General features: G+C 42.1%; 1 protein-coding gene across 2 annotated transcripts in view; it reads left to right on the top strand.

Annotated features, from left to right (window-relative positions):
- Positions 1-14,571, top strand: part of ABHD2 (abhydrolase domain containing 2, acylglycerol lipase) — a 35,860-nt gene extending 21,289 nt beyond the window's left edge. For both annotated transcript variants that reach the window (XM_033166402.1, XM_033166403.1), the window contains exons 5-11: positions 1,301-1,468; positions 6,153-6,336; positions 9,339-9,431; positions 11,165-11,275; positions 12,873-12,942; positions 13,768-13,852; positions 14,360-14,571. In XM_033166402.1, coding sequence (XP_033022293.1) covers positions 1,301-1,468; positions 6,153-6,336; positions 9,339-9,431; positions 11,165-11,275; positions 12,873-12,942; positions 13,768-13,852; positions 14,360-14,553 — 905 coding nt within the window. In that variant the 3' untranslated portion in view covers positions 14,554-14,571. The remainder of the gene's footprint in view (positions 1-1,300; positions 1,469-6,152; positions 6,337-9,338; positions 9,432-11,164; positions 11,276-12,872; positions 12,943-13,767; positions 13,853-14,359) is intronic.
- The last annotated feature ends 5,984 nt before the right edge of the window (positions 14,572-20,555 follow it).

Below are 20,555 nucleotides of genomic sequence, written 5' to 3'. Positions count from 1 at the left end.
TATTTTTCAGATAGATGTATAAATCTGGACCCTTTATTTAGTCAACAGACTTGCCAAAAACAAACCATTCCTTCTCTTATAAAGTTCTTTCTAGTTAGCCTCAAAGTCCTTCAGTTTTAATCAGATACATTACCTCAAGGTTCTTCATGAAGAGTTTGAAAATAATGTACCAAAACTGATAGAAATCCTCTCTCTGTGACATCATTTGGGGTAACATCTGTAGTAATGTGTTAAAATAAACTCCTCTCAGTCAGATGAAAGAACTTAGATGAGCAAACTCTGAAATTGTGTAGGGCATATTGTGCATTTCCCTTGATGTTATAAACATAGCATATAAAACATTGCTGCAGACTGAACAAGCTGTATGCATGAGGAGCAAAAATACCGTATTTTTTGCTCCATAAGACACACTTTTTTCCTCCTAAAAAGTAAGGGGAAATATCTGTGCGTCTTACGGAGCGAATGGTGGTCCCTGGAGCTGAATTGCCCAGGGGCCAAAAGAGAATCATGCTTTTTATTTTACAAAGAGAAAAGGGAGTGTTGAAAGGACCCCGCTCAGCAGCTGGGCAAGAGATCGGGAGAGAGATAAGAGTCCTGGCTCCCTTTTAGCCCCGCCCTCTTGCCCAGGCCTCCTTTGTTGAATGTACTGCAGAGGGAGGTTGTTTGTTTCCCCAGCAACATGTGACTGGCTGATTAGATTATCTGTCTGGAAACTGTAGAAAATGCTCCCTTTCCTTTAGAAGCTGCAGAAATGTGAGTTGAACCCCATAAAAGTGGGGCTTTTCCTCTTTGCTTTTCCCCCTTTGCAAAAAAAGCTGTAAAACCTTTAGCTGATCCTCAAAAAAACAGGGTTTTTCCCTTAGCAGAAAAAGCTGCAAAACCTTTAGCTGATCCTCAAAAAACCAGGGCTTTTCCCTTTGCAAAAAAAGCTGCAAAACTTTTAGCTGATCCTCAAAAAAAGAGCTTTTCCCTTTGCAAAAAAGCTGCAAAAGTTTTAGCTGATCCTCAGAAAAACAGAGCTTTTCCCTTTGCAAAAAAAGCCGCAAAACCTTTAGCTGATCCTCAAAAAAAACAGGGCTTTTAGAGGAGGAAAACCAGAAAAATATTTTTTCCCTTGTTTCCTCCTCTAAAAACGAGGTGCGCCCTATGGTCCGGTGCGCCCTATGGAGCGAAAAATACGGTAGCTTTGTTGTGAAATAAATGTTTTTTGTCTTTGTGGTATATGAAACTGGTATAACTAGCATGTATTCTTTTGCTTTTGCTTTAAAACTTACCTCGCCCAACCTTTTTCATTGTGCAGAAGATATCACAATGGTAATTTGCCCAGGAATAGCCAATCACAGTGAGAAGCAGTACATCCGCACCTTTGTTGACTATTCCCAGAAGAATGGCTATCGATGTGCTGTGCTAAACCACCTTGGAGCTCTGCCAACTATTGAGCTGACTTCACCACGCATGTTCACTTATGGTAAATATTGGCTCTTTCATCTTAACCTTTCAGAGTTACTTTGCAACTGGACAAAGTCCTCTAATGTCAAAGCACACTAGATGGTGCCTTCAGAAGCTTGAGAGTGTTGTCTGTGATAAAACCACCTCCTTTTTGCTAATTCCCAAGCAGGATGACTTATTTGCTCAATTTAAAAAAAAAACCCCAACAACAGTACTTGAAGTAGCAGCCATTACTTGTGCTAAGTCTGCATTAATTTTGTTTTCAAAGGTTGATTCCTAAAACCCCTCTCTTTACAGCACACTATATTGGGAAGCATTGGGAAGGGAAAATACCGTATTTTTCGGTCCATAAGGCGCTCCGGACCACTAGACGCACCTGTTTTTTAAAGGAGAAAAACCAGGGAAAAATATTTTCCTGGTTTTCCTCCTCTAAAAGGCAGGGAGGGGTGCGCTGCAGGGGGAGCCCTTCACAGCGGCTCATCCCCGCATGCTTTAAAGGGACATGGGGACGAGGGGAGAACGCTCCGTTTCTCCCCTCATCCCCATGTCCCTTTAAAGCATGCGGGGATGAGCCTGCTTTTGGCATCGGCGCGCGGGATGGTGGAGAAAGCAGCAGCATCCCCGCTGTTTTCTCCACCACCCCGCACCTTTGGGATCAGAGGGCAGCGCGTGGGGTGGTGGAGAAAATCCTCCACCAACCTCCCTGCCGCCCACCGATCCCAAAAGCAGGCATCGCAGCTGCCTCCCCGCACCTCCCACCGAACGCGGTGGGAGATGGGGAGAGGCAACAGGAAGTGAAGGGGATGTTGCTGGATCGTGCCCAGCACTTGGCACGACCCAGCACCTGGCACAAGCACAACCCAGCAACATCCCCTTCGCTTCCCGCTGCCTCCCCCCATCCCCCACCGCGTTCGGCGGGAGGTGGGGCAAGGCCGTGGAGATGTTGCTGGATCGTGCCCAGCACCTCCGTTTGCCAAAAGAAGCTTCTTTCGGCGAACGGAGGTGCTGGCACGATCCAGCAACATCCCCGTCGCTTCCTGCAGCCTCCCCCCATCCCCCGCCGCGTTCGGCGGGAGGTGGGGCAAGGCAGTGGAGATGTTGCTAGATCGTGCCCAGATCCAGCAACATCCCTGTCGCTTCCTGCAGCCTCCCCCCATCCCCCGCCGCGTTTGGAGGGAGGTGGGGGGAGGCAGCGGAGATGTTGCTGGATCGTGCCCAGCACCTCCGTTCGCCGAAAGAAGCTTCTTTCGGCAAACGGAGGTGCTGGCACGATCAAGCAACATCCCCGTCGCTTCCTGCAGCCTCCCCCATCCCCCGCCGCGTTCGGCGGGAGGTGGGGGGAGGCAGCGGGGATGTTGCTGGATCGTGCCCAGATCCAGCAACATCCCTGTCGCTTCCTGCAGCCTCCCCCCATCCCCCGCCGCGTTTGGAGGGAGGTGGGGGGAGGCAGCGGAGATGTTGCTGGATCGTGCCCAGCACCTCCGTTCGCCGAAAGAAGCTTCTTTCGGCAAACGGAGGTGCTGGCACGATCAAGCAACATCCCCGTCGCTTCCTGCAGCCTCCCCCATCCCCCGCCGCGTTCGGCGGGAGGTGGGGGGAGGCAGCGGGGATGTTGCTGGATCGTGCCCTGCACCTCTGTTCGCCGAAAGAAGCTTCTTTTGGCGAACGGAGGTGCTGACATGATCCAGCAACATCACCGCTGCCTCTCCCCACCTCCCGCCGAATGCGGCGGGGGGTGGGGGGAGGCCTCGGGAGTGAAGCCTTCGCTCCATAAGGCACACAGGGATTTTCCCTTCCTTTTTAGGAGGGAAAAAGTGTGTCTTATGGAGCGTAAAATATGGTAGTAGGGACAAGATGACTTGGTGAGATAACACCATGATCACCATGCCAATGTTTTGCCATATATAATGCTTCAAAATGGGATGACCTTGAGATAGCAATTGAAGACACAACCACTATAGCATTACCAGCTTCCCAGCATCTGTGTGTCCAGTATATTCTCCCCCCCCCACAAGAATTTATTATTTATTATTTAGTAAATATTTTTACATATTTTTACATATTTTACATATTATTCATTCTTATTCCACAAAATAAGAAGGAAAGAAAAAGAATGTCTAAAAGAAAATAAATTATAACAACATTCTTCCAATTAATTAGACTTCCTATCTTTTCCCATGAGCATTCCTTTTCTGCTTGTGAAAGTACTCAACATTTTTTTTCCTTTATAACATTTCAAAAACAATCTAAAATCATAACATAGCCACCATAGACTTTATACCGTTGTTAATGCCTTGTAAATACATTCTGTATCTCTCCCATTTTATCACAAAGACCTGCCTGTTATTTCCTCTCAAACTATTGGTCAGTTGGTCCATCTCAACATCCTCCTGAAACTTATTTTGCCAATCTTTTACATTCGGAGCGCTCTCCCCCTTCCAATTCAACGCTATCAGTGTTCGTGCAGCGGCTGTTGCATATAGAAAAACATCTTTTGAGTTCTCTGGGATATCACTGCGTAAAATGCTTAAGAGGAAAGCCTCTGGTTTTTTTGAGGAAGGTTACTCCCATGACTTTCTTAAGTTCGTCATAAATTATTATGTTCATCCACCTAGGAGAAAAGTAGCTATCTATTTACTCAGATTCTCTTTGCCAGAAAAGTAGGCGATGTGTAACTTTTCAAGATAGCTTTAGAGAGCAGGTGAACATAAAGCTGATATCTATTAAAGGAGAGTGGGGATCTCTTTAGCTGATGTAGGCCTGTTGGCTCTTGTCACATCTTGTATCTCAGTGCTTGTGATTAGAATCTCAAGCCTCCAGGGTGCAGTCAACTGCATGGCTGCTCTTTAATAACCATAGTCTATTGCCGCCCTCAGGAGATAATTCTGGAGTGTTGTTGAGCAACCCAAAATGTTGTTGTAAAGCTCTGCACCACCCCTCCTTCCTATGGGAGTTAATGTTCTTTGAGGCTTAGGTATGGTGTTCATAAACAAGGCTTGAAAAACATTTTCAAGAATGAAGGTGCAGCCTCCCTACCAAAAAAGTGCTGTGCAATGTCTCTCCTCCCCAAAGTATTAAATATCAAGCTGTGACACATGTATCCTCTCAGGGACTGGGAAATCAACTCAGTACCTGCTGAGCATATTCCAGCCTGAGCATGCCCAGCCACAGAGCTGCATCTGGTCCGACCTTAGCCACCCTATCCTCTTGTTCTTTTTGGGAAGACATCTTCTGAAAGGAAAGAGATGAAGTGCATCCCAAACCTTAGTATAGGGTTGCCATATTGCCCTACTTTAGTGCAAAGCTAAGCACCCTTTCCTCTCCCAGAGAAGAAGGCAGAGAGGGAAAACACAAATGAGGCTGCTATATTCTAAGTTCGGGAAGCATGCTGCTTCACAGTGGTGGGAAGGTAAAAGAAATTAAGATTGTGATAGAGCTGTGGCAGCCCCAAGACAGCTAATGGGAGAAGGGGGTGGGAGCCGAAGAGAAACTGCATCTGTAGCCAAGGGTCCAATATGAAGCTCACTGTCCAACCAATGTCTGAAATGTTTTGCCAAGATCCCCTTCTCCCCATATTCTGTGACCCTCCAGAATATGGAGGTGAGAAGCTTGACAGTAACTTTTTGTTCCCACTTAAGGGCTTCCAGAGTTTCTCAGAAACCCAAGTTATGTTGCTTAGCTGGAACACAGCATAGTCCTGTTTCAGTCACTGCAAGGAAGCCCTGGAGATCAGAGTGGTGTTGCTATTAAGGCTTCTTGGTGCTGTCCCTAACTCTAACAATTAAGGGTTATAATGCCTCTGAGGGCTGTAGCTCAGAGGTAGAGCATCTACTTTGCATGCAGAATGTCTGGGGTTCAGTCTTCATAATCTCCAAGAAGGGTTAGGAGAGACTTCATCTTAAACCATGGAGAGCCACTGTAAGTCATTGTAGACCATACAGAGCTAGATGGACCCCATTGATCTGTCTTGGTATAAGGCAGCTTGCTAGGTTCCTCTAAATCTTTTTGAAGGAGTGGCCATTGACAGTAGAAAATACCGTAATAGTCAGGCCATGTTTGCACAGGCGTGCTATGTGTATGAATACAGTCTTCAGTTCCCAAAAGTTTGTACAAATCCCTGTGCATGAAGGATTACAGTCAAATGCACAAATTAGACTTCATTGGTGAATAGCTGCTGGAAATCTGGAGTGTGTGCAGCAATTTGTTTTTGGTTTTTTTTCAGGGAGGGGAATACTTTATAGATTTCTCTCCCAGTTCACAGTTGGAAGAAATGACAGAGTGTGTAGTATTTTTAGTTACAGCTTTTGGCTGGGACCTGATGACTGCTGAACAGAGAATGAAATATTTTGAAAAACTTGCTTTGATCCTTAAAAAAAAGAGGGGGGGGAGTTTGCTGCTGTAGCCAGCAGTTAGAGGCTCCGTTCATATGGCAGTAAAAAAGGGCAGAAAAGGGTTCTTTAGAAGAGCAGGTGTGGGTTTCACTATTAATGCTAAACATTGTGGGTGTATTCTCTCTCTGTATGATCTTCTGGAATATCACTGTAAATGTGCAAAAATGCCCATTGTGCTTCAATAATGAACAATGTTGTTAGAAATGTTGTCTCTTGAAGTGCATATGTGAGCTCTAGGGGAAGACTGGGACTTTAGATGCATCTGTGATAGGTCATGTTTATTTTTATTTTTTATTTTTTGCTGTTCTGCAGGTTGCACCTGGGAATTTGGAGCCATGGTGAACTACATCAGGAAAACTTATCCTCAGTCCAAACTGGTTGTTGTGGGCTTCAGCCTCGGTGGAAACATAGTGTGCAAATATCTGGGGGAGAACCAGACTAACCAAGAGGGTGTATTGTGCTGTGTCAGCGTATGTCAAGGGTACAGTGCACTGAGGTAAGCTTGGTCTTGTAGAGCAGGAGAACGGTATGGTACATGTCTAAGGAAACAATCTGCTGGTCATGGAGATATGATACAGATACCAAAAGCTTTATTTGGGGTTCAGGGGCATGAAAACTTTAGTTGTGTGAATTTTTGTGACTGAACTGTGTTTTGAACTTTTTGCACAAAAAAGGGAACTGGGAACTTACAACAAATTTCATCATTAAAATTGCAGTTGGCATATTCAGTTGTTGTAGGCATTTAGTTGAGAGCAAAGGATGCGAACTATTTCCACATATACCCAACCTATTGATCTGTACTCTTTTAATCAATATTAGCAGTCTCTTTTGAAGCTTTGTCATGGCCAATTTTTTTGATATCTAGTTATGCCATGTCATTGCTGCCAGTATCATTTCTGCTTACAGTTGTGCTGTGTATTTTGGGTTGAGAGCTGGGTCTGACTAATGCTCCCTGCAAACTACTCTAACAGATCTCATCTCATCTCATCTTATCATCTTACCTTATGTTATTTTATTTTATTTATATACTGCTCTATACCCAGAGGTCTCAGTGCGGTTCACAGAAAAAAAATCAAAATATAAAACCACAAAATATATAATCAAAATGAAAACAACAACCCAATAACCCTCCCCCAAAACCCCACATTTTAAAAGGGCATAGGGTGTCAGTCAAATCAACCAAAGGCCTGGTTAAAAAGGAAAGTTTTTGCCTGGCACCTAAAGTTATATAATGAAGGCACCAGGCAAACTTCCATGGGGGGAGCATTCCACAGATGGGGAACCACTGCAGAGAAGGCCCGTTCTCATGTTGCCACCCTCTGGACCTCTCGAGGAGGAGGCACACGAAGAAGGGCCTCAGGAGATAATCTCAAGGTCTGGGTAGGTTCATATGGGAAGAGGTGGTCCTTGAGGTATTGAGGTCCTGAGCCGTTTAAGGCTTTACAGGTCAAAACCAGCACTTTGAATTGGGCCCAGAAACCATTGGTAGCCAGTGCAGTCAGACCAGGATTGGTGTAATATGCTCAAGCCATCTTGCTCCGGTGAGCAACCTGGCAGCTGAATTCTGCACTAGCTGAAGTTTCTGAACCGTCTTCAGAGGCAGCCCTACGTATAACGCATTGAAGTAATCCAACATTGAGGGTACTACAGCATAGACAACAGTAGTTAGGCTATCCCTGTCCAGATAGGGGTGTAGCTGGGCCACCAGCTGAAGCTGATGGAAGGCACTCTGGGCCACTGAGGCCACCTGAGCCTCGTGGGAACCACCCACTAACAGTGCCTCAGTTTTATCTGGATTGAGTTTCATTTTTTTGGCTCTCATCCAGTCCATTACCGAGGCAAGACACTGGTCCAGCACTTCCATTGCCTCACCTGCAGATGTAAAGAAGAAATAAAGCAGAGTGTCATCAGCATACTGCTGACAATGTACTCCAAACCTCTGGATAACCCCACCCAATGGTTTTATGTAGATGTGAAGGTTCCACGGGGCTGAAAAGCATTCCCCAAGCAATACCCTCTGGGAATGGCCATCCAAGTAGGACTGGAACCACTGCTAAGTGGTGCCACCCAACCCCTAGTTCAGACAGTCACTTCAGAAGGACACCATGGTCAATGGTATCAAAAGTATTATAAGCCAGATTACACTGGAATATTGAAAGAGAGTCTTATATTCTTGCCAGTCTCCAAATGATGAGTAGAGGTTAAGGAAGGGAATTTCTTGGTGTTCTTTCAGATCTGATTAGATATTTGTACATTTACAGTAATGTTAATTCAGGCAGAGTATGTAGCCACCATGCTTTTTATACTCCTGTGCGCTGAGGGCAGTGTAAAGAAAGGTTAAAAATCGTTTAACCTAACCTTGATGAGCTCTGGTGTATTTTAAGGTCAAAACCCAAGGGGAGGTTACTGTTCTAAAAAAAACAGCAACCAATAACTTATTTCATCACCCACTTGCACAAATGGATTTAGAGTTGGAAGCCTTCCCTAGAATGACATTTAGTATGCAAAGTTCTGCTTATTAGGAAATAAATGCAATTGAAATCCATTAGTTGCAGTACTGTAGCTGTAACTGCACTTTAAATAAATGATTTTATATCTGAATGTAAATACTACACAGGAGGCCCTTCTGGTTGGAGAAGGTGTCAAGCAGGCTAAGGAAATGGCAACCTCCATATTGACAGAACACATATCAATTCAGCTCTGGTTCCAAACTGGACAACAAAGGCTCCCTTTATATTTAAGACAGTGCAGCTGCAGAAATCTTGTGGCAGGATTAATTTTTTTAAGCAAGAGGATTAGAAATTGGAACAACATAAGCTTAATACACCGTGTCTTCTCTCCTCCCCATCTCTAAAATATTTGTCAAACTTGTTTGAACCTGAGAGAAATGTCAGGATACTGCATGTAACTGCAAGATAGATTTTACACTTTTACAAATTGCTTCACAAGACTGTGCCACCTTTGGCATGTGTACACATTCAGAGACTGCAATATGAAAAGGGAGGTGGGCAAAAACCTCTCATTCTTATAAGTGCTAGTTGCTCAGTCTGTGTTTTCCTTACCTAGTTAACCTTGTTTTTTTAAAAATTAGCAGTTTCAAATACAGTTTTGAGTTCATCTGTCCATGCTCTGTCAATTTTTATAATGCATGTTTGAAATTACCTGTTGAGACAACATAGAGCTGAACCCACCTCTTCCTAGAAAGTTCTGTTTTGCAAGCTGTTGGCTCTTTTTGTGCTCCAGTTTCTAATGATTTTGTTCCCCCTGCTGGCTGAATCCTTTAATGACAAATTTCTATTATGCATTACTGTGCGTTTGAAAAAAGAGAAAGATGATTCTTTTTTAAGTTGTGATAGCTTATAGTTGGCCCCTTGAAGTGAATCAAATTAGTTATGTGGAAATGCAGCCATCTATTTGCAGAGTACTTTTTGTTGCTATGACCCTGGAAGCTTGCTTTTCCAGCTTTCAATTGATTTCCCCCCCATGTCATATCTTTAGGGCACAGGAAACCTTCATGCAATGGGATCAGTGTCGGAGATTTTACAACTTCCTCATGGCAGACAACTTGAAGAAAATCATATTGTCTCACAGGTACAAAATGATGCTCTTTATATTCTAAATGGGCCTCTGTGTCAGCTGATAATGTGTTGTACCATAAATTGTTCTTATGTGTCACCATCTTGAGCAGGGTACCAACAAAATTAATTTTCCTTTGGATCATTAGCTACTGAAGAACTATGTGCATTAGTAACCTTAACCTTACTTTCAGAAACATCTTACTTAAGAAAGTCTGTGACACTTTGGCTGGTGCTTGGGGAAAGGGTGTGAAACTACAATAACTGGTTGTTTTAACAGTTCCAGGTTAGCAGCAGTCAAAGCTTGTAACTGTAGCTGCTGTATTGCTTCCTGTTTAAGCTAGTATGGAAAAACAGCTTTAAGAGACTCTAATTATGTATAGGATATAGAACCCCCTTAATTCATCCCAGATAACTAAATATTATGACAACTTAACTAAATATATTAATCTCCCTGTTAAAAGAGCTCTTAGTTGTAAGCATGAGCAACCTTGGCAGGTTTGAAGGACGGCTTGTTAATCTACAAAAACACTTTTGTCTCCATAATGGATCTTTTGTGCTCCAAGGCCAACCCTCAAACCAAACTTCCTTGTGCACACTTTCTGCTCCACTTGTGCTTTTTGGAGAACATGATCGTGCATGTGGTCCATAGTCTACAGCACACACCCTCTTGCATTTTTCTCACCTCTGCTGACAGAGCTATTGTTTAGTAATGTAATTGTCCACAGGGCCTAGTACAGGGAGTGCTAACCTCTGGTCCAGGGGCCTCATTCAGTCTCCCAAGCAGATCTTTCAGCCCCTGAAGACCCCACTGCTTTTTGCAGCAGCACAAAGGTGGAAATAAATTCCAGCATGGATGGGCAGAGAGATTCCTTCTTTCAAGGAGACCAAGGTGGCATACGTGGTTGCACGCACACACACACACTGCCATTTTATTTTTCAGCAACACTGTGAGAAAAATGGGACTGAGATGTCTGGCCCAAGTTAAGTCAACACCAGCAAGCTTCATGGCTGAGCAGGGCTTTGAACTGGGATCTACTGCTCTAAGGCCAACTTCCTGACTACTGCAGTACACTGATTCTTAAGCACTTCTGACCTTGGCTCTATTTTACTCCAATAATAATAATAATGTTAATAATAAGATTTTATTATTTATACCCGGCCCATCTGGCTGGGTTTCCCCAGCCACTCTGGGCTGCTCCCAACAGAGTTTTAAAAACACGATAAAACATCAAACATTAAACACTTCCCCAAACAGGGCTGCTTTCGGATGTCTTCTAAAAGCCAGATAGTTGTTTATTTCCTTGATATCTGATGGGAGGGTGTTCCACAGGGTGGGTGCCACTACCGAGAAGGCCCTCTGTCTGGTTCCCTGTAACCTCACTTCTCGCAGTGAGGGAACCGCCAGAAGGCCCTTGGAGCTGGACCTCGGTGTCTGGGCTGGCTGAACGATGGGGGCGGAGACGCTCCTTCAGGTATACTGTTTGTATCTGCACCAGTTTCTGCACCAATGTCAAAACCTATGCCAGTGTCAAGTCTTCAGGGCTGAACAAAACTGCCTTTTGTATTTTTTCACACGGGACAGATTCAAAATTGTGTTGGAGATGACAGTAACGTGGATCTTAAGATCTGTATCAACATAAAGCAATAAAGTAACCTTCAGATCAGCAGTAAACCCAATAGAGTGGGTTCTCTAATAGTTACAGTATGTCTGTATTTCATACTCACTTACTTCATTCTCTGTTTCAGACACACCTTGTTTGCTGAGAGCTCTAAAAAGCCTCAGTGTTTACTAGAGTCAGACTTGAGCAGACTTCACACAGCAACATCCCTTATGCAGATTGATGACAGTATCATGAGGTATGGACATCAAGAAGCACATTTGGTAACTCCCCCCTACAGATATAGTGTCTTGTCATTTAGACCTTCCTGAAATGGAGGCTGCTGTTACCATCATTGTGCATATAACTCCCAATTCTTTCTAGATCTTATTGTTTACAGGTTTGTCTTGCCTCTTGGTTGTTATACTTTTTTAAAAAATGAATTTACCATGCTGTAAATAGCAAAGCTGTTGAGTGACTAAAATTAGGATGCAGGGTTGGCTAATCAGACTATGCAGTTGAGGTTCTACAGTGTGTTTGTGAAACATATATTAAGCCAGTGCTAGAAATCTTTTCTGAATAGTTAGAAAACAATGATCCTTGTCATCTAATCCTTTGGCAAACTCCAATAATTTGAATTACTTGGTGGTGCTACAGAAACACCTGAGGGGTGCTGGTAAAAGTTCATCAGAATAGAGCCAGGAGTGTCATTTTGTTAGAAGCACCAATGCCCCCAAATGCTAGCACCAGTGTTGGATCACTTTCAGTTATGGTATAGATGGAAAATGAAGCCGGTCTGAATGAAATGTGTATTTAAGATTTGTAGTTGCATCAAATTCTTCATATACTGATTTGCCAGTAGCCATTGGCATAAGCAAAAAGTTGTGATTCCTTATGATCAGTGCTTACTACTTTCTACATATTGTGTTACATAGCTGTCATGGAGTTTCAAGGGTAGGTTTTCCGGTAGAAACTAGATAAAGCCTTCGTTGGTTAGCCTTAGTTTCCCCTACACCCTATAGTGATACGGCAAGAAATCAACCCTGTCCTCAGAGGACACCCTCCTTTTTTTTTAGCTGCACACTATTGTTCCTCAGTAAAACTTGCATTCCCTAATAGGCAGACTAGGAGTTGCTATACCTCCTAGGTGTGTTTCCCTGCTTGTTTTTGCTTGCTTCTGTTACTTCATCCAAGGAGTGCTGGAATGTATTGTACACAAATAATTTGTTGGATGGCCTGTTTATGGCTCATGACCAGTACAAATAATATTTAGGATGGCTGGGAGTGATATGAACATCAACATTACATTCTACTAGTTGGGTAGGATATTGACTTCTGTTCTTAGAAGAACTTGGGAGCCTGCTGTTGCATCTAAAGAGGGGCTAGTGATATAATTAGTTTTAACTGCCTTAACTTTGGGTTCCACAGTTAAATCGGAAGGATGTTTCCAATGTATTTGATACGGCTACTGCGTGTGTACACTCCTTTCCACATATTTATCTGACTGCTTCCTTGCCTGGTATTTTGTTCCCTAGCTAATTGTTTACTAAGTAGCCACATTCTTTTGATGCTTTTTTCCCCTGCAGGACAGACAGTCTTGGGGAATGGAATTTAGATATTAAAGCTAAGAACAAGAGGAACGTATAAATAGTTCCATATTCTGTGGATGTTTCACTAGATAGTTCTTTTGAAAGCCAAAGCAGAATTTGGGCTTTAACTTGTATAGAAGTAATCGTTTCAAGTGTCTCATTTGGAGAACTATTGTAATCCTGTGTATAATAATTAGAAGAAAATATGTGTGATTCAGTAACAAGAAAATCTCTAAACGCTTAAGCTTTCTTTTTACTGTGTCTCAGGAAGTTCCATGGCTACAGCACCTTAAAGGAATACTATGAACAAGAGAGCTGCCTGCAGTACTTGCAGAAAGTAAGTTGATATGATATTGCTACTCTAGTTTTTGACATGCACCATTTATGTCAGTATGTGAGATTTGTGGTGAGATGGAGAACGTCCCCTTGTGCTTCTAGCCAAGTTTATAGCACATGTTGCTGAATAGTAGTTCTAATCAAAAGGCTTTATGTGGGGTCATCATAAATTAGCAATAATTTTCCTTGCCTTGGAAAGTATGCTTATTTGTGGTATGGTCAGCAAGTGGAAATATGCACATCTTTGAAATTTTTACAACCAGTTTATTATCTTTTGAAGAGACTAAAGTTCCTCTATCTTATGGCCAGTGCTTGGAGACCAACATTTCTTACAGAATCTATTCATCTATTGTTTATCTGTAAGGCAATTTCTGATTAACTTCTATGGAATAGGCTACATACGCTGACATTGGTGCTCCCCCCAATCCTGTTTTCTGTTTTCCATAAATTCAGAAAGCAGCAGATGTCTGTCACTGGAAATGTTAAGTTTAAGTCACCGTAGCCAGTTCTACACTCTTGAGTTTTATACTAGTTCAAAACCTTTTCCACCTATAGCAAAACAGTGAATTGGTTTTGCCTCAAACCCAGCACTGCAGAAGAGATGCTGTTGACTGGTGCTTGTAGTAATAAAAGCTTTCTGTGACAGAAATCACTTACACTGGTGCTAAGGAGTGCCTCCATCAATTTTAAATGTGTATTATCTGAACAGTGGTGTTTCTGCAGGTACTGGGCACCTACAGCACTTGATGTACTCAATTGTGACTTCATAACTAGACTACAAACAAGATTGTGTTCCAACACAGAATTCTTTTTTTTTAATCTGCAGATCTTTGTTCCCCTCTTGCTGGTTAATGCTGCTGATGACCCTCTGGTGCACGATAGTCTCTTATCAATACCAAAAGCCCTCTCAGGTGAGCTGAAAGCTTCAGTAAATAGATTTCTGCGTGCAGTGTAGCATTGTGATAACCTAAAGATAGCCTTGGAGGTACTTGGGTGGCAGAGTGCATGTTTGTTTTTCCAGACAGACTTGTAACCTATGCAAGTGTCTCATATAGAACCATAATATGCATATTCTTTACAGAGTCCAAAAGGATAGGCCCCTTCCCCAAGGAGTTTGCAACCTAAAATTAGACACTAAAGGAGCAGTAGAAGAGGGTAATGGGGTATTGGGGTATCTTACTTTCTAGAAGGATTAGTGGGAAATATCCAACACAGACTAGATTTCATGTTGCTTGCATCTTGACTAATACAATTGCCTTATAACTGCAAGTATCATGCCTACCTGGAACACAGGTGGCTGTATATACATTTTCCAGCCAAAATAATATACATTCTATACATTAAACCTGAGGTTTTACTGTACTTGGGTAAGGTGCAGATTCTGTTGAGTTCTAAACTTTGTTTTTTCACTCTTGCAGAAAAGCGGGAGAATGTCATGTTTGTTTTGCCGTTGCATGGAGGTCACCTGGGTTTTTTTGAGGGTGCAGTACTCTTTCCTGAACCCCTCACCTGGATGGATAAGCTTGTGGTCCAATATGCCAATGCCATCTGTCAGTGGGAGAAGAATAAATCACAATGCTCCGATACGGAACAATCATCTGGCCAAGAATAAACAGTTCCAAAGACTTCAGGTTGTTTCACCTTTAATCCCCATCTTCTGGAACTCTTAATCTCTTCTGCTTTTCCAGACCTAACTTCTGAACATGTTGATCTTGGGCATTGACCATAGTGTTTCATGCCAAAGCAGAGCTACGGCCAGAGAGGCTAATGACTGGCACTGAGCAAGTTGGGAGTATATTTGATCGTTTGCAGTACAGTTGTGTATTGGAAGAACTGATGCACTGTATTGGTGGGTTGCCATCTATAGCTTGCTTCAAGGTTCTGAAACAAGTGCAACAAAAGAACATTTTTTGAATTAGCAAGAAGTTTTGATGCTCTTGACCATCTGTTCACACTTTCACTGATAGAAACTGAAACAAAAAAACCCACTCCTGGTTTTTGCAAAACTTGTCTAGCAGTCAGTGATGTGCGTTAGGAGTTACAGTCTGTTTGTGGTTGCATTTTTCCCTCCCCACCTGAGGGGAGACATCTATATCTATCTGTAGAGGAAATCAGTCGTAGTTCGCTCTGCAAGTCATCGGAAAGGCTGCCCACAAAACAAGGGGAGAGTTGAAAGAATTTTGAGTTTCCGGAATTGCATCCCTTTGAGAAGGGGGGTGGGGGGGCTTGCCCTTTCTGATTAATGCACTTCGAGGGTTTAGATTGCTTTGAAAGTGTTTGATGTGTAATCAGCACTACAGTTGCTCCAGAATTCTGGAGTGATGGCTGGGTGTGTACAGTCACATTTTGCTTTTTGTTGAGACTTGGCTCAAAGACGGCTTCTGGATTGATCAGTCCAGTGGATTCCCTGTTGTGTTACTACTCGAGACTAAACAAGTAGCCTTGTGATACTTGCCTTTTCTAGCATAAGGAATTTTTATTTTGACACAAGACATTTGTGTGCTCTTAACCCAGGCCTTTTAATACGGTCTCCGAATGGAAGCCACTTGCTATCAGTTTGTAGGTGGCCCTGTTTTTTGTGTTTTGTTTTCTAGAGTGCTTCTTAGCAAATCTATATGTATGCTACTAGGAACTTTGTGTGTGTGTGTGTGTGTGTGTGTGTGAAAGAGAGAATATAATATCCATCTATGCTTTTTTTTTTTGTCTTGCCCACATTTCATGTCTGCTGGGGAAGAACATAATAGATAAATAAATTAAATCCCCAGACTTCTAAAGCGTTGAGCTGGCTACTTTTAGTCAGTATGCCTTGCCTTAGAGGAGATGGGGATTTGGTGTCTACAATACTGAAATGCTTAAAAGGAAAAAAAAAAAAGTTCTGTATCTAATGCATCTACAGTTACTGGGTTATATAGGACAATCTGATTAATCCAGTGTTCTGACTTGTCTTTCAGAGCAAAGACATCAACAGAAAATTGGTGAATGATGCATTAGGCTGAGTTATAGTGAAAAAGTTTTTTTACTACCACACAATAGAGAGACATATTTCTTCACTGAGCTACAGAGTTTCCACCCTGGAAGAAAAATCTTCAGCCATAAATGTATTAATAGGGTTTTAAAAAATCTGATATTTAGATTACTTTTCTGCTAAGACAGTGGAACATTGTAGTAAGACTGCTTCCCTTCAGAATTGTCAGCTCACTGTTGCCTCCTTGTGGTCCCTTTCACCTGTTTTTACAGCAGTTCTCACGCACCCCAATTTCCATAAGTTAGCACTTTATTGTTTAAACCTTTTTGTTTTTCACGGCACTTTAATTATGGTGTGATTTTATTTTATTTTTTACATGGATAGGAATCCTTGCTGAACTTGGATGCTTCATAGAACATATCCTGGAGCAGCTTTGAAATTCAGAAAGGTGTATGTTGAGTTTTCGGGGATTATTCTATTCTCTTCTAGTTTTATTTATTGAGCAATAATTAGCTACTGTAGCAGAGGTGCATTTCTCACATCAGGAATAAAAACTCCTTCAGCCTTAGTTCAGCAACCTTGACATGCCTGGCAAGCTGTGTAGAACTCATGTTCTACCCCCTCGGATTTGAGGGAGTTACCAATCCTAACAAGGCATGATTTGGCCAGTGCTTATGGCTCTTTCGTTTTCCTCAAAGAGTGGGCTCTCCATTCTTTTTCAGCCTATTTGTATGCTATTCTTTGGCCTTTTATTCTATATCCATAAACTGCCAAAATCCTACATAAACCCTAGTGTGCAGATGAAATTATAGGTGCATAAGCAGTTCAGGTCACCATCTAGAATCTCCTTTCTGTTTGAGTGGAAGTAGGTGTTGAAATCATTTTTACTTACTGCAAATATATATTGGAAGTGAATGTAGCTTCTTTACCCCTACTTAAAATTTAGAAAGTTAGCTATGAGAGTGTCTGTTTCACATCAGTCTCCACAATATTAGTTTTTTCCTCTTTAGTGTGCAGCTGTTTGGCCAAAAAGAGTTTGCCTAGCAGCACATAAGCATAGAAGTTCCTCTAGACCTGCCACTGAGAGCCATATTTCTCATCTGCCCCACTTCTGGTTTCTTTTTAGATCATATAAATCTCATCTGCCCCACTTCTTAGCAAATGGGTACTAAATAGTGGAATTTAACACTACCATTGACTTCTACCCAAGTAAGACCTTTTTGATGCATTTAAAAGGGAAACTGCATTTTTCGCAAAGGAAAGGCTTTTATTACCTTCTCCTGCTTGAAGGTGGATGTGAGGATGCAATTATTTGTAAAGGGCCCTTCAGCTATGTAACTTGTTCTGCACCTGAACAAGAAGATGAGTTGATGCCTGCTTTTCATGGCACTCCAATGTTCATATTTAGGCATTCTTAAGCTTCAGTACTCAGGGATCACATGGCAATGCACCTATGTAATACAGCCTTTTCAAAGAAGATCACTTCAGTGGTTAAAATTTTTTAAATGAGGGAGAGCATGGACCACTCTGTCTAAAACCATCAAACCCTTGAAAATCATTAGCGCTCTTGTGAAATGTTAGAAGGGATCCCTTTTCCACACACACACACACACACACACACACACACACACACACAAAATGTGGAGCTGTTACAAAGTCTTTAGTTCTCACTAACATGGCTGTATAGAAATTTGGAAACCTATTTTGCCCTATAACACTGCCAGTAAGACCATAAAATTGAGGTTCTCAATCTGCTTGATAGACATGCTTGGAGATACACTTAATGCTCCTCACCCCCCAGAAAAAACCCAGTAGGGGAAAGAACAAGTTAACTTGACCCAACAGGAGGAAGCGGCTTTACAAATTCTATTTAAAAAATGTGATTCTGACTTTCAGTTAGTACTTTCCAGTAAATCTGTGATTCTGCTGTAATGGCCTCTCCCTGCTTATCAATAGGCTAGACTTCAGCCGCCCCTCCCCCCGGAAGATATTACATGGAAACAAACAAAAACAAGGAAGCTACATGCAGTACACTAACATTTCTTCCATCCCATTATTTTTGCCAGTAAATTTGATCTTGGTGGTGCTTTCTGTGTTACGATTTGCTGTTTGTAACTGTGCATAGGAGCTCACCAGATCTGGTTACTTTAAAAAAAAAAAAAGCAGCATGCCACTTCAGACCTTTCTGTTTGAGGTGATCTGTTGCATTCAGTTGGTTTGCCACATGGTAAGAGCTGCCATGTTCAATTATTTTCAAAGCAGATTTCATCAGATGAAACCATAAAGCAGCTCTTCATTGTTAACATTTGCAGCTTTCTCTAAGCTGTGCATCTCTTTCAACATTCATATCTTCACTGTTTTGTTGATGCCTGCACTAAAGTGGCCTGGTTGTGGGTGAAATGTTTGTATTCCAGATATTCATGGACTCTTAAGGTTGGGTACCTTTTAAAGATTCACTTCAATCTTTTTGTGAAGGCTTACATTACTAGGTAGCAGGTCATGTTTATAACTCTGTTTTTTTTGTCCCAGACTCATGCTGAAAGTGTTTGGTATATCCTTTTCTAAAAGGGCATGCCCTACATTCAGTTATACAGACTGAGGTTAGCAGTTTTCTTCCAATTGTATTGTCATTGGCCTTCCTTTGAGTTTTCTGCCAGAATAGAACTTCCAGCTCCCTGTCTGGGGACTCTTATCATAGGAAAGCATCTCTACAAGGAGAGGTCCAAGCTGTGTATCACTGAGTAGTCATGACAAGAGTAATAATAGACAACAAGAAGGTTGTAAAGTATCTGAAACACACCACCGGCCCCCTCCCATATATCAGTTGCCTAAGCCATCCTCCTTAGCTGTATGTTATGCAGACATCTTAGTCGCACAGCAGGCACACTTATTGTCAGTGATCTAAATGAGGGCGAAAAGTAGCCTGCTGCTGGTGTACTGAGCAAGGTCTCCATTGAAAAGGGGCGGTGGGTGCCATGCAATGCTGCTGGAGTTTTGTGGCCTTCATACTATTCTAACATCTTGTTTTGCTGTCTCCACATGTTCCTTATCTGGAATTGTTTTCTTTTTAAAGTCTCCTTTGCCTTGAAGCGCCTCTGGTTGGTTTGGTTGCTTGACAAAATGAGATGAAATCAGCCGAGTGGAATGCGGGGGTAGTGGGATCTCCCCCCCCCTTTTTTATCAAGAACTGTACTGTATCTCATTGAAGCATATGGTGTTCTGTTCTTTTTGCTGGTTACATTAAAGGGCACAACCATGAAAGGGCAGCATTTATAAAGCTGGAACTGAGAATTGGTACCCCCCCCCCCGCTTTTTTTTCCATTTTGCAACCAGAGTAACCATCCCTATTTCCTCCGTGCAAGACATTTCCTCAGTTTCTGGGACCACCAACCTTCCAGCACTTTTGCTGGTTCAAATCCTTGTAGAATAACCCATTGTTTCCAAATCCCTGAGATGGGGATTCACTGTTTTTTAGCATATATTTTTTTGCAACTCGCAGGAGTTGTTATTTTGCTATAAGCAGCAGAATGTCTGCTTGTACCAAACAGCCTTTCCCAGAATTGAAGTAGGTTCAGTTCCATATCAATGGCTGATAAAAGCCTATGCAGACATAATGGCTTAATTTGAGTGGCTGTTTTGTACTGGGAACCTCAAAAACTTAATCTGCCATTGAGATTCATCAGTGTAGTGTGTTAGAATCTGTGAGACTGTCTGTTCAAGTTATTTCATCACAGCTATTTCGATTACGTTTGATAGTAAACTCATAGATTCGTTCTGACAGCCTTTCACCTTATTTAAGAAAGCACAACTTTAAAAGATAAACACCCCATTTTTCTCCTGAACACACAGAGGAATATCCGAACACCTCAGGAAGCTAGACCTGTACCTGTGCGCTCTTTGATTTCTGTCACTGCAGCTGCCTTATCGGAGTGAGTTGAGTGTTTGGTTTTTTTAGGGTTTATTTTTTTAAAGAAAGACAATGTGTCTTGAACCTCAGTTTTTTCTTCTTCTTCTTTTTGGTAATTTTTGCTTCCAGACAGACATTTTGGAAAACATCACTTTCACATTCCTAATTCCTTTGGAAACAAAAATGCTGCCCTGAACAGGTTTCATGTGTGTAAGTGACTCTCATGGTTGCTGGTTCCTTTCTTGTCTCTTAGGAACCAGTTGCTGCTGGGATGAAAATTTGCAACTAGCAATGCAATTTTTCTAAATCTGCTAACGTTTCAAGTTATTAAAAGTGTGTCCTTGATCTTTGTTTCTTAATTTTTTTGTTCTGTGTGTGATAAATAGTCATGCGGAACAGAGTAATTTTGTTATATTTGATTCAATGGAATTTCTTTGCTTAAAAAAATAAAGGACTTATTTGAGTTCGGTACACGTCGTTCTGTCTGTCATTGGTTTCAACTAGCATAGGAGGTACAAAATGGAAGTGATATTATCACAACTATTCAGGGTGGGTTGATTTTGAATCATAATTTTAAACCAGCAAGGGGGCGGGGGAACTGATCTGCAGTGAAATCTGACTACTAAACCAAGTTTAGTTTACAGCAAAATAGAGTATTAGTTACAGTTTCATTCCTATAACCAGGCATTGAAGCTCTTTGTCACACAGTATACAGTGGTGCCTTGGTTTAAGAACAGCTTAC

The sequence above is a fragment of the Lacerta agilis genome, chromosome 13 (assembly GCF_009819535.1).
Source record: "Lacerta agilis isolate rLacAgi1 chromosome 13, rLacAgi1.pri, whole genome shotgun sequence".
Lineage (NCBI taxonomy): Eukaryota > Metazoa > Chordata > Lepidosauria > Squamata > Lacertidae > Lacerta > Lacerta agilis.
The sequence above is the reverse complement of the archived record's forward strand: the minus strand, read 5'-3'. Positions and strand labels throughout refer to the sequence as shown.